Genomic DNA, 17,698 nt, shown 5'->3' on the forward strand with positions numbered 1-17,698 from the left:
AATCACTGCTGAGTGACTGAACTGAACTGAAAATCACTGCGGATGGTGATTGCAACCATGAAATTAAAAGATGCTTGCTCCTTGAAAGGAAAGCTATGACAAACCTAGATAGCATATTAAAAAGCAGAGACATCACTTTGCCAGCAAAGGCCCATATAGTCAGAGCTGTGGTTTTTCCAGTAGTCATGTATAGATGTGAGTGTTGGACCATACAGAAGGCTGAGCACCAGAGAATTGATTCTTTCAAATTGTGGTATTGGAGAAGACTCTTGAGAGTCCCTTGGACAGCAGGGAGATCAGATCAGTCGACTGTAACAGAAATCAACCCTGAATATTCATTGGAAGGATCGATGCTGAAGTTGAAGCTCCAATACTTTGGCTACCTGATGCAAAGGAAGAGACCCTGATGCTGGGAAAGATTGAGGGCAGAAGAAGAAGGGGGCAACAGAGGATGAGACGGTTGTATGGCATTACTGACTCAATGGATGTGAATTTGAGCAAACTCTGGGAGATAGTGAAGGACAGGGAAGCCTAGCATGCTGTAGTTCACGGGGTCACAAAGAGTCGATCACGACTTACTGACTGAACAACAATAGTAATGTTTATAAAATGCTCAATATACAGCCTCACTATTGTAATTGCTTGATAAATTGTGGCCATTATTATTATTTAATTAATGCTTATCTAAATTCCTCTGTGAGTTAATGGTTTTAAAATGTTCATTGCTAAGACAATAGGGCCAGGGACCACAGGGTGCTGGAGTCTCTTTGTAACATCTTGCCTTGGCAATCTGGTCTTTACCACTCCCTGTAGAAGACCTTTTGGTAAAGAGGTGTATTTCTGGAACATCAGAAAATCTCGGAATTCATAGTTGTGTGGAGTGACTGCTCGTGCAGCAGGGTATTAGTATGTGCTACAGTTGAAGCCTGTCTTGCAAGCGTCACATGAGTTCAACCTTGTTGTTGTTCAGTTGCTGAGTCGTGTCTGACTCTTTGCGACCGCCTGGACTGCAGCACACCAGTCTTCCCTGTCCTTCACCATCTCTTGGAATTTGCTCAAACTCATGTCCTTTGGGAGAAGGTAATGGCATCCGACTCCAGTACTCTTGCCTGGACAATCGCATGGATGGAGGAGCCTTGTAGGCTGCAGTCCATGGGGTCGCTAAGAGTCGGACACAACTGAAGCGACTTAGCAGCAGCAGCAGCAGCATGTCCATTGAGTTGGTGATGCCATCCAACTGTCTCATCCTCTTTTGTTCCCTTCTCCTCCTGCTTTCAGTCTTTCGTCAGCATCAGGGTCTTTTCCAGTGAGTCGGCTCTTTGCATCAAGTGGCCAAAGTATTGGAGCTTCAGCATCAGTCCTTCCAATGAATATTCCGGATTGATTTTCTTTAGGATTGACTGATTTGATCTCCTTGCTGCCAAGAGCCTCCTCCAGCACCACAGTTCAAAAACCTTAAGCATGTGTTTTTTGGACCTGAGCCAGAGTCCTCTCCCAAGTGTGAGTCCAGATGCCGCCTTCGGGGTGAAGTCTTCTCTGACTGCTCCACCTCCCCTGCTCCATCTACATGCTTCCACAGTAGCAGGGGCCACAGTGTTCTGTGCGTGTGCTGTGTGGTCGAGGTCCCTCCTGGGCTAAGAATCCACCATCTGTTCATCCTTATATTCCCCAGACCTTGCAGGGCACATTGGCACTTGATAAGAAACTGTTACATATTAACAGTGAGTAAAATTACCTGAAAGGGTGTAGGAGGCCTATGGCCAAATATAACTTACATTGATCCCATCATGGATGAGCTCCCAGCAAGCAGTAACAATGTTCTGTATTGGGGGATGGAGGGAGTTTGCTCTAAGCTGGGACTCAACATCCAGCCTTGGCTATAAAGTCTCTTTCCCTCTGTGACCTTCACCTGTTTTCTTTGAGTGGATTTAATAAGTTAAATTCAGCAGTTCTACTCCTGGATATATATCCCCCCTCCAAAAAAAAATGCTAATTCAGAAAGATTCATCACTCCAGTGTTCACAGTAGCCTTCTTTATAATTGCCAAGATATGTAAGCAGCCTAGGTGTCCATCAACAGATGAATGGGCAAAGAAGATGTAGTATAGATACATTCAATGGAATACTACTTAGCCATAAAAAGAACAAAATTTTGCCATTTTGCAGCAACATGGATGGACGTTGTGTTCACAGAACTCAGGGCCCGTGTATCCATGAAACTCAGGATGAAGTTAGAGTGAAATCATGTATTTATGTAGTAATCAGCCAACTTCAGGGAATATTTCTGTGACTGGGTTTTTTTTTTAATTAGTTGACACTGTCAAAGATTGCTTTCTCTAGAAAATATATTACCTTATTCCTACGTTTGCCTACAGTGTCATTTAAGTTAAATGGATTTAACTTTACTTTTAAACCTTCCAGCCACTTTTGCCAAATTAGAAGGAAACTATTTTTAGTGAGATTACAGAAATAATTCATGATCAAGGTCTTTTTCCATGGGAGGGATGCTGCTGTTTCATATTTGGAGAAATTGATTGTCTTAGTAGAAAAAAGTTCTGAACACAAAGATTTTGTCCTGACAGTTAAGATGGATTTACTCAGAGCATCAAATTGGACGTGCCTGAATGAGCTTCAGTAAGTTCCTGTCAGTGAATCAACAGCCTTCCCCTTCTCTTATAAATTATCGGATGCCTGCTTGAGTAGGGCACCAGGCCGGATAGAGCCTACGCAGCGGGACCACCTCCTGCCTGCTATGGGCTATACAGTCAAAGGCAGCTGGCTTTGATGAAAGAAGAGATAGAAGGAAGTTGCGGAGAACAAAAATGCTTATCAGATAAATGTTCTTTTCTGTGCCAGGCCTTGTGCTTGGACTCAGCGATACTGACATAAATAATCATCCAGAGGATAAAATGATTAATTTTTTTTTTAATGTGGGAGGGAAGAGGCAGAGGAATTGTTCCAAGAGGCCGTGACATTTGAAGTTGAAGAATGCTACAGAAAGGAGAGGGGAGGGCAAAGGGAGGAGCGTGATCGAATGCTGGGGGTTATGAGATTCATGGATTCAGGGAGCGACTGGATCTCAGGGTCCCAGAAGAGTGACAGAAGGTACCTGCAGACAGTCGTGTCAGTTCGTAAGGAGCAATGAAGGAGCTGTTGAAGGGTCTGGGCTTTACCCTGAAAGCATCAGGCAAGCCCCACTGCTTTTGTTTGGTTTTTCCTCCTTCTTTTTTATTTTTAAAATTTTGAAAGTATGATAACACATTTACAGGAGACTTGGAAAATACAGAGCAAAGTTGCATATGGTTCTACTACACATTAAAATTATTTTTTAAGTCGGTAAATTAAGACTTTTAGTTGGAGTTTCAATATCAAACTCTCAAAACTTAATGAGTAGAAAAGTAGAAGGATACAGTAGACCTGAAAAGCACTATAAACTTATTCAACATAATCAAGATTTATACAGTTTTCACACAACAACAGGATACAAGTTCTATTCAAGTTCCCATAGACTATAAACCAGGAGACAGTGAAACATATCCAGAGACATGAAGCAAGGTGCAAACATTTCATGGTCTAAAGGTATTGATATAGTACACAGCCTGTTCTCTTATCACTGGGGATTTATGTTAGAAATCCATATGAAAAGATATTTGAAAATAGCCCGCACATTTTCAAGTGTGGTGCCCCACAGCTTTTTAAACCAGGAGCAACATGGGACAGATTCCAGGGAATGCTGGGCGTTTGGGTTGAAAATGGAGGTAGAAGAATCTCTATGAGGATAACCCAACTCAAAGTAAGGGAGAAGGAGGGGTGGGCAGGAGGGAACAGTTTCAAGCAGCTTGTCTGGGTTAGCATTGCCAGGGCTCAGAGTCCTCCCTAAACCGAGGCTGTGCTTGATTTTAACACGAGATATTGATATGCGTGATGATGTAGCTCATGCAAGTGCTTAAAAAAGAGAGGGCAAGAGCGGAACAGCGTTTTGAAATTATACGTTGAATGGGAGTTGTGCTCTTAGAATATTTGTGTTGAAGCTAAAAGGTGATGATGATGGAGTTACCTGCTGATATCTCATTTAATTTATTGCACCAGAATAGCAGAGGCATTTTCTTGCTGATATATATTGTTGAGTTTGGTTCATGGTTATTCCCAGATTATATAGATGGACAGAGCTTTTGTGTTTCAATAAAATAAAATTTAGATGAGCAAGGCACCTTGAATCATTTAAATGTACAAATGACGCTCTAATTAATGCTGCACAGCCCTCTGGAATACTTTGGAATGGTTTCAAGTTATCAGTTCATCTAAATTGTCTAACCAGTTTGTTTTGTTTTGTTTTGGCCACGTCACACAGCATGTGGGATCTTAGCTCCGCAACCAGGGATCAAACCCACAACCCTTGCAGTGAAAGCGTGGAGTCTTAGCTTACTGGACCTTCAGGGACATCCCCTAATTTGTCTAACCAATTTTTGTATATGGAAATCTCCTAGGACTCTGTAGTGTGACTTTCACAGGAAAGCAATGCATCAAGAAAGGTCACAAACACTATTTAAGAGACAAGGTTCAGGATGATGTGATCTCTGTTAGTTGCCGTTTGGTGCATTCATAGCCGTACATGGCTTGGTCCTCCTAGGGTCCTCGAGTGCCTCTCCACCTTCTAGAGAGAACTGGTGTGCTTCCCAGGCCATGTGGACTTGCGTAAATCTCTCTAGGAGAAAAATCTCTCCTAGTCTTAGGCAACTCGATGATGACATATTTTTCTGTGTTTTCGTGCCAGTTCAAACTCTGTGCCGTTAGGCTAGTTGAATCAGATTCTCCCAGTGCCTCCTCCCTGCCCTTACGTGAGGAAACTGCTGGAAGTTGTATTCACTTTTATGGGCTGCCAGGGCATGGCTGTCACAGCTTCAGAATGCCGCCGAGCGCTCTGTAACCATTAATAAGTCATGGCAGATGGTTTGTCATCACATAGGAAAGCAAGGCAGGTGTGCACCTAATTTGTCATGAACCAACAGTGTAAACCTTACACTTACCCTGTCTTGAGCACTTAGTTCTCTCAATGAATATTGCACAATAAAGGAACTTAAAGTTATAATTACATGTCTGCCACATGTAGTATTTCAGGAAGGCACATCAGCATGTGAACAAGTTCTTAAAAAGCTACTCGATAGTCAGGGACTGGTAGTCCAGTGGTTGACCACGTGCTCCCACTGCAGGGCACGCAGGTTTGGTCCCTGGTTGGGGAACTGAGATCCCATATGCTGTGCCGTGAGGCCAGAAAAGAGAAAAAAAGGACTAAAAAGTTAAAAAAAATAAAAAGCTACTTAACAATGAGAATTAAATAAATGAACTAACAGCAGTATAGTTGAGACAGAAATAATACTTTAAACCATAAACCAAGAAGTTATCCAGTAACAAAACTCCATTCATACATATACATATTTAAATTTATACAGTAACAAAACTCCATTCATATAGATACATATTTAAATATTTCCATCCCTTTCCATTCTGAGGGCTCAAAGTTATTGCATCCCAGGATGTAATTGGGTGAGGAAAAGAACCGTTGTCCTTTCATTTGGTTAAGGGAGGTTTTGTGGTACCAGTTGGATTTATAAAAGGTCTTTGAAAGAGAAGATGTGTTGGCAGGATTGGGAGGAAAAGGCATGTCAAGCAAAAAGTGTGTGGCTGGAGTGAAGAAGCAGAGGAAGGGAGTGGTAGGGTGGCTGGCCAGAGCAGCTGAAGGGAATTCAAGACCTACCTCCTGGAATGAAATGGAAGCCCACCAAAGCTCCAGACACACAGTTGCCAGTTGAGCTTTCTGCTTGAATAGGAGCACATGTTCCCTAGCGCTCCAAGGACTCTGAGGTTTCAGGTGGGGATAAGCCGATGAAATGATCCTGCTGTGAGAACAGTATGAATCAAGACTGTGGTCTCTATGTGAGGAATTCACGTTTTGTCAGACCGTTTTACCAGCTTTTCCTCCCTCGGTCCTGTGGCTTCCAAATTAAAGCTGTAAACAAACAGATAGACACTGAGAACCCACTGTGTGCAGAGCACTGCAGTAGGTGCTTTGGATTGCCCTGAATTGCAAAGAAGTGACCCTCAAGAGGCAGGCAAAGTGGGAATCCACGATTTTTAGTAAGAATGCTGATGGTAATACAGTGGTTCTCCCAAATCCGTGTGTACTCAGCTGTAACGTGTGGGATATAGTTAGACAGGGCTAAGGGAGTATTAAGACGTTTAAAAATCTGTTTCCTAGTCAGTTTTATGTTTTTGGTTTTATGTGGATTTGGGTGCCATGTGGAAGCATTTAATATCTGAGATCTCTTTTACAGTGTTTTTGCATCTCAGTTTCTAAGCAGTCTGGTATAGCAGGAAGAGTACACACTTCTGAGTCAGGAGAACTGTCTTGGAGGCCCTTAGGTGTGCAATTTGGACAAGTTACTTTAATTTTTCAGCTTCAAGCAGGCATACAGCTAACTCCTCGGTCTTGAAATGGAGTCCCCCTAAAACCAAGTTCCCAGTCTTACCCAGCCTGATGGTTGTTGGAGTGATTAATAGATATTCGCATATCGAATCAATACATCAATGTTTTATTGCTTATTTGTGAATATTTATGGCTAGAGGTGTTTACTGATTCATAGTTATGCAACACGGTGGCTTTTCTGAATGGCTTTTCATGTTTATTCACAAAAATGGTTTCCCATATGTCTAAGTTTTATAAAGCAGTAATTGGTCTGGAGAACAGCATATACAATAGAAATATAAAAAAAAATATAATGCACGACTTTTTTGCAGTTTTAAGCTTTCTAGTAGTCACATTAAATAAAGCTTAAAAACATCTGAAATTTCTTTTAGTATTTTACCTAGTCCAGTGTATATAAAATATTATTTTGACATGTAATCAGCATAAACATTATTTTTTTAATTTTTTAATTGGAAGATAATTGCTTTATAGAATTTTGTGGTTTTCTGTCATACATCAACAAGAATCAGCCACAGGTACACCCATGTCCCTTCCCTCCAGATCCTTCCTCCCATCTCCCTCCCCATCCCACCCCTCAGCCTGTCACAGAGCCCCTGTTTGCATTCCCTGAGTCACACAGCAAATCCCCACTGGCTATCTATTTTACATATGGTATTGTAAATTTCCATGTTACTCTCTCCATACATCTCTCCTTCTCGCTTCTCCCCTCCCCCCATGCCCATAGGTCTGTTCTCTGTGTCTGTTTCTCCGTCACCATAAACGTTATTAATGAAATATTTCATATTCTTTTTAGAGGGAATAATTCTCCAAAATTCATTGTTGATTCATCTCAAACCACCAATGCATCTACATTTGAATACCAAATTGGCCAAAAATCCTTGATCTCTATTTAGATATCATAAAATTTACAGTTTAAAAAACTAGTTATACATATGTAAATTATTATAGATATACCTAAATTTTTTCCTATAACTGAATCAAGTATCAAGTTTTCAATTTTGATTTAAATTGATTAAAATGAAAATGCAGTAACTCAGTTGCACTAACCACATTTCAAGCGCTTCATAGTTTGTGGCTGGTATTGAATAGCACAGCTAAAATTATCTTGAATTGTTTTTTAGTAGGTCCCCAGACTTTTAGGCAGCAGAATCATTTCGTAATAAAAAAATAAAGATATTCTAAACCTGGATTTCATCTTGGGAGTTGCCTTATACTGATTTTGCTTAGTTGTGACGTCTGACACTCAGCTTGTTCTGCCTGCCAGATTGATGACATCTTCTTTGAATGTAGCTCTCTAGGTTAGCCAAAGTAATGTTTAGTTGCTTTTAAAATGCTGCAGGAGCATGACTATTTTTGCATAGCAAGTGTCTGAATCCATTATCTTTTGAGTAAAAAGTCTGGATTTCAAACTGCTTGACTTGCCCAAGGTCCCATGGCTAGTGGTGGGGCAAGTACCTCTTAAACCTGGACTTATGGGTCCTGGCTGCCATGGAGTCCTTCTTTTGCCTGCTTTGGACGCTTAAGATCTTACCTGAAGGAGGACCCTTTCTTAGACCATATTTTTTGATTCTCAAACATATCATCAATTCCAGATCCAAAGTAGAATATAGAAACCATGCTGTAGGCTGAGTTGTCTCAAAGGATCCTTGGGCAGAGCAAGGTTGTGGAGATGAAAAGTCTTGGGAATAGAGGCCTCCTTAGTAGTAAAAAGCTATGTGACAAAGTCCCTTCTTCCTGCCTCTTCATTGACCTGTAAAGGCAAAATTTAACCTGATAGAAAAACAACCATTTTAATCCCCCACATAGTGGTGCCTTTAGTATGTTCATTTCTAAAGTATTAAGTTCTCTTTTGGGAATGCCTCTTTTATGCTCCTACATAAAACCAGTACAGATGATTCGTAAGTGTTGGGTGGAAATGGATATGGGATACTTAGCTGAATGGTTCTTTAACGTTCAGTGTAACTGGTTTTCAGATACTGTTGTTTTCTGTATGCTTTCTTAATGAATAGTCAAAAGGAAGGGATAGAGCTCATTCCTTAAGCTCCTGGCATTTAGCTATTTCACCAGCATTTGCATACTTGATCAAGAAGGTTAATGTTTTCAGGACCAGTCAAAACTTCAAGTTGGAAATATTGGTTTAAATGATGCTTTTCAGATGCAGCAGTTGTTTTCTCTCGTTTTAACTGTACCTCTCTGAGCTCCCATTATCAAGTTCATTGTATTAGGTATTTAGATGTTCTGGGTAAAAATATGAAAATCCCTTGAGTTTTCACCCTCCACTATTGATGCAATACATCTTTTTTTTTTTTTTTTTGGCCATGCTGCATGGCTTGAAGAATCTTAGTTCCCCAACCAGGGATTAAATGCTCATCCTCTGCAGTGGAAACGTGGAGTCTTAACACTGGACCACCAGAAAAGTCCCTAATGCAATACATCTTGAAGATCCCCTCTTTTTTGTTCTGGGCCACTAGTCAGAAATGTCCTTATGGACTGTTGTTTCCAGGAGGCTTAACTCTAAAGGCAGATAATCATTAATTGTGTGAGTGCATTTTAGAATTTTTGCATCTGTGAAGTGATCATTTGTTACATCTTGCCTTCTCTGCATCCAATTCACTGAGGGTTTAAAAACTGAACAAATAAACCTGCCTGAGTTGTATGCAAATAGAAGTTAGACTTGCAGTGAGAGCTTGAATAGACTGTGTAGAGTACTTGAGTTTTGTGACATCTATTTTGGCAAAGAAACTATGAGGCTGTCTCGAGATGAAAAATACATTAAGGACAACATAAATGAGCCCCAAGTTTGGGGGGAGGTTACTTTCTGGTTCTTTATTATGTTGACTTGTAAGGATGAGGTTATTAGCTCTTTTCAAATGGTAACTGTTTTAAACCCTCCCATTCCCCTGTCTGGGAAGACAGTTTTACAGCACACTAAATTATCATTTTTTTTAAATTAAATATTCCCAGAGGCCACCAGTAGCTTCCAAACCTGACTGCACATCTGAATTACTTGTGGAGCCTTTAAAAAAGATAGATCACAGCTTTCCACCAATTTCACCAGAAATTGGTGAAATTTGTTGTGGAATTTGTGCTTTTTATGGAGCTCCATAAAAGATCTGTAAAAAGTCCTTTGTCAGCCCTCTTCCTCCCAGAATAAATGCATTAAACTCAAGAAATAGGATCAATACAGTGTTCCTCCAATATAATATAATTAAAAGACTATAGGTGAGTGAGAGATCCGATTAGGCATTGCACTTTCTGCTGTGGAACTGGGGAGTGTTTTTCTAAGCTGATTCATCTTCAGAAAAAAGTTTTTGGAGAAGAAGCACTTAGAGTATGTCTAACACAAGTAAGTTCTTTCATTTCTCATTAGCATAGAACCCCTTCTGATTTTCCTCTCCAAGGTGGGGCCTAAGTGCACCTGGTAATTTACAAGAGAATGGGTGACACGTGGAGGTTTAAAGAGAGGCTCTGTGTCTGTTCAGACAATCTGTATGTCATAAGTATTGCACACCTGTTGGTAGAACACTGCTTTAACAGTGCCTGGCTTCCAGGAGTGCCCTGCACCAGAACAAACCAGTATTTTCCTAGAGGCCTTCCTGGTAACATTTTCAGATTGCATTTGTTTGTTGCATCTCTCTATAGGTAATGACCTGCTTGGCAGTTGCCACCTACAACTAGAAGCCAGTATGATAGCCATTGCCTCCAAGCATAATGAATGACACACTGTCTTTGATAGGTTCTTGGCCCTTACTATGGTTTCCGCAGGGAAGGGGTGAGGCTGCATGGGATGTTTGCTTATGTTGTACTTAATTTGGTTTCTATTCTAAGACAGCCTCAGAGGTTCTTTGTCTCTGAAAGATTTGTTAATCCAAGTAAATGATTACATTCTGTACTATGTTATGTCATAGAAAAATAGTGAAAAGATATACATAATCCTTTTGGCACTGGCATCTTACCGTTAACTGCCGTGTTTCTCTGATACTGTTTTAGCACTTGTATTTACTGTTGTTATTTAGTTACCTAGTCATGTCCAATTCTTTGTGACCCCATGGACTGCAGCCTGCCAGACTCCTCTGTCCATGGGGATTTCCAGGCAAGAATACTGGAGTGGGTTGCCATACCCTCCTCCAGGGGATCTTTCTGACCCAGGGATCGAACCTGCATCTCCTGGCATCACAGGCAGACTCTTTACCGCTGAGCCACCGGGGAGGCCCCTTGTATTTACTGAATTTCTAGAAAGGCTAGTGAGCATGTGATTATGCAAATAAAATGTAACATCATATTACTGAAATATTTCATTGAATATATCACACACTGGTTCTAAAGATTCAGTGAGAAATGTTGGGTTTTTAAGACCAATGATGGAAAAAAGAGAAAGAATCATTATCAGCTTGAGTTTCTTATCACTTCAGGGTTTTGATATAGTTAATATTCAGTATCATAATTTTACATGCTGACTTGTTCTCCGTGCTAGAAAAATTTGAGTGGGTGTCTAAAGGCTATTTCTTGCTTCCTATAATATAATAAGGTAGATTATAATATACATTAAGGAAGGTTCATGCAGTCCTGTAGGTCCCATTTGATGGAAGTGGTTATATAATCTAACCTTCATGTTAATCAAGTAGCATGAAATAGTATCAGTCTGTCAGTAGCCTAGAAACAGTCTTTCCCAAAGCAATGAGGTTAACCAGATACACTCAGGAATGTCCTTGCAACTTCTAAGCTTGTGAAAATAGAAACAGCCAGTTTGGGCTTTCACTTGCACTTAAAAATATTTGCAGTCAGGCCACCAGGTCACATAGATACAGAAAGGAAATTTTTATGAATATTAGATTAACTGTTAAAGTAATAAAAAGCACCAACTTTAAAGTCATCATTCAATTAATATTTGAGGATTATTATGGAACTATCAATTAAGCATGCCATCAGTCCATTTTATGTTATTTATTAAATTTAGATTATATTAATATAGTTTAAAATGCATGACATTTATTTAGCATCATCAGGGAACAAATGATCTCTGAGTAAATTTTTTCAGGTCATGAAGTTTAACCCTTGATGTGTCAAAACATTTCAGTTTAATAATACTGAATAGAATTCTTTCCAAAGTGTACTTTACTATTCTCTGTATTGTATCTGTGCTGTCAGAAGCTGTCATGATTCAACCATGTCTAAATGAATTCAGATCATCAGCAAATGTATTAATTATTAAAGATTCATTATATGTGGCTACCTTATTTTATTTATTTTTGGCTGCACTGGGTCTTCGTGGCTGCACTCAGTTTTTCTCTAGTTATGGTGCTGCTGCTGCTGCTAAGTCACTTCAGTCATGTCCGACTCTGTGCGACCCCATAGACGGCAGCCCACCAGGCTCCGCTGCCCCTAGGATTCTCCAGGCAAGAACACTGAAGTGGGCTGCCATTTCCTTCTCAAATGCGTGAAAGTGAAGTGGTTCAGTCGTGTCCATCACTTAGCGACCCCATGGACTGCAGCCTACCAGACTCCTCCGTCCATGGGAGTTTCCAGGCTAGAGTACTGGAGTGGGGTGCATTGCCTTCTGCGTAGTTACGGTGAGAGGGGACTGTTTTCCAGCTGTGGTGTGCGGGCCTCTGATTACGGTGGCTTCTCTTGCTGCAGAGAGCATGGGTTCTAGGCCCATGGGCTTCAGTAGCTGCAGTGCCTGGGCTCAGTAGTTATGGCACACGGGCATAGTTGCCCTGCGGCCTGTGGAATCTTCCCGGGCTAGGGATCGAAACCGTGTTCCCTGCATTGGCAGGCAAGTTTCCTAACCACTGGGTCACCAGGGAAGTTCAGGATGGTCTCTTTTGATACTAAAATATCCTAAGGCTGCTGTCCAGAAGTTTAATGTCTGCTTTTTGTTGTCTTCTGGTTTTTCTATCAATATGAGCCATGAGCTGACATATTTCACTTACTCAGCTGTCAGTGTGCCTGCCCATAGGAGCCTTCACCTATCCACGACTTGATGCTTTCAGTCTAACATAAACTGAGGCAAGATCAGGATTGCTGGAATGGTGTATCCCATGGGAGAACAGAGTCGGACACAACTGAAGCGACTTAGCAGCAGCAGCCACAGAGGAGATGGGTGAGGTGAGGTAGGAATTCTTAGTAACAAAGATGGACAGACTCTGTGCCATCTGTTTTTGACTCTAGAAGACACCTTGCATTATTCATTAATTCTAGGGACCCAAAGATGAGAACAACGTGACTCATGCCCTCAGGATGCTTCCCAGTTGATAAGGGCCAGGCTACTGCAGAGGGATGGAGGGCATGGATAGACCATGGAGGGCGTCATGGAGACTCCACTCTGGGATTCATGAATGCTGGGGTTTGGGATATGTGAAGTTTCTGGATTAAAAAGGTAGATCATTTGGAGGTGCTTTCAAAATGTTTACAAAAATAAATACTCTACGTTTGCCATTGTTTAGAAGTTCCAATTCATAGTAAGGAAAGTACAAGAATAAAAATTAATAAATGTAGTGACTCTGGAGTCTGACAGCCCTATATTTGAATGACTTTGAGAAATCTTATTTTTAACTCCTTTTGTCGACTCCAGAATGGAATTGTAATGCCTGTCTTATAAGGTTGCTGTGAGGACTTAATAATACACGTGAAATGCTGGCAGAGTACCTGACTCCAGTTCCATGTCTCACTAATATTATTTCTTTTTTCTACCTCTTTCTCCCTTGTACTTTCCTTAAATGCTGTTTGATAATTAATATCTGTAATAGAGTGAAAAGACAAAACGAAATTTTTTTTCTTATTTTGCTGAGGCTCTTTTAAGTAATGTTTTTTGTCATTGAATGACAGTCGCATCATTTGAAAGGTTGGCCTAATAATAGCCTGAGAGATTTGAAGCTGAAAAAGTACAGATTTTCAGTTGAGTCTTGACTCCAATGTAGATCCTGAAAAAGGAGAACTGAAGAATTCAATACTCAAGACTCAGATACCTCCCTCCACACACTATTGTATTGTAATTGTTTTGACCCCTTTCATTAAAACAAATCAGATGCTACATAGGCACCACAGTCGACTCTAAAATAATAATAATAATGTGAAAGTGAAGTCGCTCAGTCGTGTCTGACTCTTTGTGACCACATGGACTGTAGCCTACCAGGCTCCTCCATCCATGGGATTTTCCAGGCAAGAATACTGGAGTGGATTGCCATTTCCTTCTCCCGGGGATCTTCCCAACCCAGGGATCGAGCCTGGGTTCCCGCATTGCAGGCAGACGCTTTACCGTCTGAGCCACCAGGGAAGCCAGTATTAAAAAAAAAAAAAAAAAAAAAAAGGCATCATAAACCCTGGATGTGTAAGATACTGTGAAACCACAGCAGCACCTTTGCTGGCCTTGAGCTTGCCTGAGACACTTAGAGTGTTCATTCTGGGAATTTGGACATTTTCTTCCTTCCTGTGAAATGTTTCCGTTCATCAGTCAATTCACCATACCATGCTGTTTTGTAATTTCAACCTATGTTGCTCTAGCAAACCTTCAATTACCCTGAGTAAATCAAGAATAGAAAATGACTTGGGTTTCTTGCTCTTCACAGCTGTGTTAGTGAAGAAAATACATTTTCACTGACCCTCATACAATTCTTCTGTCAGAAATAATGCCCATTGAAAGCTCAGAACAATACAGTTCTGTTTTGTTTTTAAGTAACTTTGCGTTTTCCTTCCCAGTCTCCTCACTGGCCTAATCTTGTTTTTTCTTTGAAGGTGAAATACTTAACCGTCCTCACCAGTATTGGTTCCTTCATAAATTAAGTTTTTCACAAGACGATTTAGGCTGTGCATTTTAAAATAATAGAACTGTAGATTTCCACCCTGATCACTTTTCTTTACTGGTTGTGTTAGCAGATGTTCAGTGTTTCGTCTTTAAGAGTGTAGTTTCTCACTGACTTGGCTTCAGATAGGGATTCTCTGCTATTGCGTTTTGTCTGTAAGAACTTAAGCTGTTTAAAGCTGTTTGCACTTGTGGCCAAGAGTCCTGGTTCCCAAAGCAACGGTTTATCACCCACCCCGTGTTATCTTTGCTCTTGTATTTCTCCGGTCACAGGAACACGAGTGCAGCCTGGTGGGCTGTCCCCTGGGGGTGTGCGTGGCCTCGGAATGCGTGGACTGTTTGTGGCGAGCCCTGGGGGTCAGGCTCATGTTCCTGGAGTGCTCTGAGCAGCTTGGCTAATCTGGCAGCATAGTATGTTCTTGTGGTTAAATATAGACATACAGGCACTCTGCAAGTTGTAGGTCACTGTCTTACCGAGCAGCTAAAAATTGTCCCATTGGTATGAACAGTCTGCCCTGGACGGAAGGCCTGTTTTAGTTTGCCTTCTACTGTAGGTTTTAGCACCTGACTAAAAATACACCTTGGGCCAGAAATAAAGGAGACCCACCTGGTGGCCGAGACACTTATGGTGGCAGAGAGCAGCGGGAACATGGACTCGGTCACTCTCTTTTTCTGTTTTGGAACATAGTCTGTGCAAGCGGTTCCAGACCGTGAGTTTGGGTTCCTTTTCAGGCTCATGGAGATTACAACAGCTTGTTGGAGACGATCCTCTGTGATCAGCTTCATAAAAGGGCTTGGTAGGTATGAAAGGCTGATAATTGTGTGGAGTGGGTCATTGGTTATCAGACTCTGGGTGGAGAGAGGGTTCTCTTAAAGGTTTCCATGGATGAGGGTGGTAGGGACACCTGCATCTCTATGCAGGGATTACTCCTAACGTCACTTGTTTAGAGATGGGAATAATACCCTTTAGAATTTCTGATTGGGATTGCAATTGTTGGGATTGTTTCTGAGGTTAAGATTTGGTTAATTTTGTGTATGAGTCTGTAGACAACAAAACTGTGATGTCATGGAGTTTTTCTGTGCACTGAAATTCTACTAAAAGATTTAGTCTGACTCTCTGTTCTGTAAAATTGCTAATCCGTTAAAAAAAATTGCTAGTATGCATTTGGAAGATAGTTAACATCCCATTAAATATTACAGCAGAGATAGGGTTTATGCATGATTTCTTCTAAATGTTGATGTAAACATCCTTATTTGTTTTGTTTTAAACCTTGAAATGGGCCTAAAGCAGTCTTTCCTTTGCTTTGGGCCTAGCCTTTTCCAACATTTAAAAACTGTTTTTCTTTTTTTGTGTAGGAACTAAAAAACAGGATGCCATATGTTAACCAACATTAACTGGATCCAAGTTGCATGTGGCTGCTTTTTCTTTATCCAAATAAAATAGCCTGGTTACATTAGCTCTATCATAACCTTGTGAGCAGTATTGTACAGGAATTCCAAAAAATTAATGAGAGGAAACTTCCATGACACAGAGTTAATTACATGCAACTTGGATATCGACCACTTAACTTTCTATTTAATGAAAGTAGAGGAAAAAGTTAATTTGTAAATGGTAAAGTCATACATACTGTTCTAGTAGAGGAGAAGCATTTTCTTTATTAATGATTTGGGAGATTTAATTACTTGTTAATTATTCTACTGTACTATCTCTAATAAGACTACTAGATATTTGCATATAATACTACTCTATTTCTAGGATAAAATCTCTATTAGTCATTAATTTACCCCTTTATGATTTATAAAGTGGAGTATATTAGGAAACTGTTTTTTTCCTCTCAGGAGATTTTTTTTAATGTATAAGAAGCATACAAGTTAAAAGGCAAAACTTACAGTTTTATGCCTTTGGAAAAATGCTCCACCATAATAGGACTTAATGAAATGATTCATATTTTTGTTTGATATCTCTTGGAAATGTTACTGACCCTTGCTATGTTACTGCTGGACAGACCACTTGTGTGCTCTGGTAGCCAGCTCAACTTCTTTTTAAACTCAGTGTCTCTCTTGCTCACAATCTATAAAGTTAACTTTTCTAAGAGATCAGTAACAACTAACATGGTTCTATGAAGTGAAAGATTTATGAGCACCTGAAATGATAAACTTGGGGGAGGCAAGTGTCTATTAAGTGAATTTTACAGTCATTGTACAGCTCCATAACTATTTAAAAATTTAATGAGACCTATAATATTTTTTATTAGATGATCTGGCATCCAAGTAAGCACATATGAATGAGAAATTTAATAAATACTTTGATCTTGACAAAATGAAGGACTTACCAGACTATCAAGGATTTCACTTATTCAGTGAAATGTTAATGAGTTCATTATCACTTAATGTTAACTCAGTGTCAATGATGTAAATATTTGTGTAATTTCTATTATATGCCCTGCATTGGAAGTCTTAATTTATCTTGCTATAGATGTTGCAAATATATCTTGAGTTATCATTTGTATTCACTTCAGTTCAGTTGCTCAGTCATGTCCAAGTCTTTGCAATCTCATGGACTGCAGCACTCCAGGCCTCCCTATCCATCACCAGCTCCCGGAGCTTACTCAAACTCATGTCCATTGAGTTGGTGATACATCCAATCATCTCATCCTCTGTCGTCCCCTTCTCCTCCCACCTTCAATCTTTCCCAGCATCAGGGTCTTTTCCAGTGAATCAGTTCTTCTCATCAGGTGACCAAAATATTGGAGCGTCAGATTCAGCATCAGTTCTTCCAATGAATATTCAGGACTGATTTCCTTTAAGATTGACTGGTTTGATCTCCTTGCAGGCCAAGGGACTCTCAAGAGCCTTCTCCAATACCACAGTTCAAAAGCATCAATTCTTCAATGCTCAGCTTTCTTTATGGTCCAACTCTCACATCCATACATGACTACTGGAAAAACCATAGCTTTGACTAGATGGACCTTTGTCAGCTAAGTACTGTCTCTGCTTTTTAATATTCTATCTAGGTTGATCGTAGCTTTCCTTCCAAGGAGCAAGCGTCTTTTAATTTCATGGCTGCAGTCACCATCTGCAGTGATTTTGGAACCCAAGAAAATAAACTCTGTCATTGATTCCATTGTTTACCCATCTGTTTGCTGTGAAGTGATGGGACTGGATGCCATGATCTTAGTTTTCTGATTGTTGAGTTTTAAGCCAACTTTTTCACTCTCCTCTTTCACTTTCATCAAGAGGCTCTTAGTTTCTCTTTGCTTTCTGCCATAAGGGTGGTGTCATCTGCATGTCTGAGGTTATTGATATTTCTCCTGGCAGTCTTGATTCCAGTTTGTGCTTCATCCAGCCGGGTGTTTCGCATGATGTACTCTGCATAGAAGTTAAATAAGCAGGGTGCCAATAAACAACCTTGTT

The 17,698-nt window shown here is 40.4% G+C and overlaps 1 protein-coding gene across 6 annotated transcripts in view; it reads left to right on the forward strand.

Annotated features, from left to right (window-relative positions):
- The window catches only part of FRY (FRY microtubule binding protein), a 328,278-nt gene that overhangs the window by 96,992 nt on the left and 213,588 nt on the right, over positions 1-17,698 (forward strand). The window contains exon 1 of one of the 6 annotated variants that reach the window (XM_013968157.2): positions 14,910-15,081. The exons of the other annotated variants lie outside the window; for them this stretch is intronic. Within the exon in view, the coding sequence (XP_013823611.1) occupies positions 15,021-15,081 (61 nt within the window). The 5' untranslated portion in view covers positions 14,910-15,020. Of the gene's footprint in view, positions 1-14,909; positions 15,082-17,698 lie in introns of those variants that run through there. 6 annotated transcript variants of the gene reach the window in all.

Source organism: Capra hircus, chromosome 12 (assembly GCF_001704415.2).
Source record: "Capra hircus breed San Clemente chromosome 12, ASM170441v1, whole genome shotgun sequence".
In the NCBI taxonomy this organism is placed as follows: Eukaryota; Metazoa; Chordata; class Mammalia; order Artiodactyla; family Bovidae; genus Capra; species Capra hircus.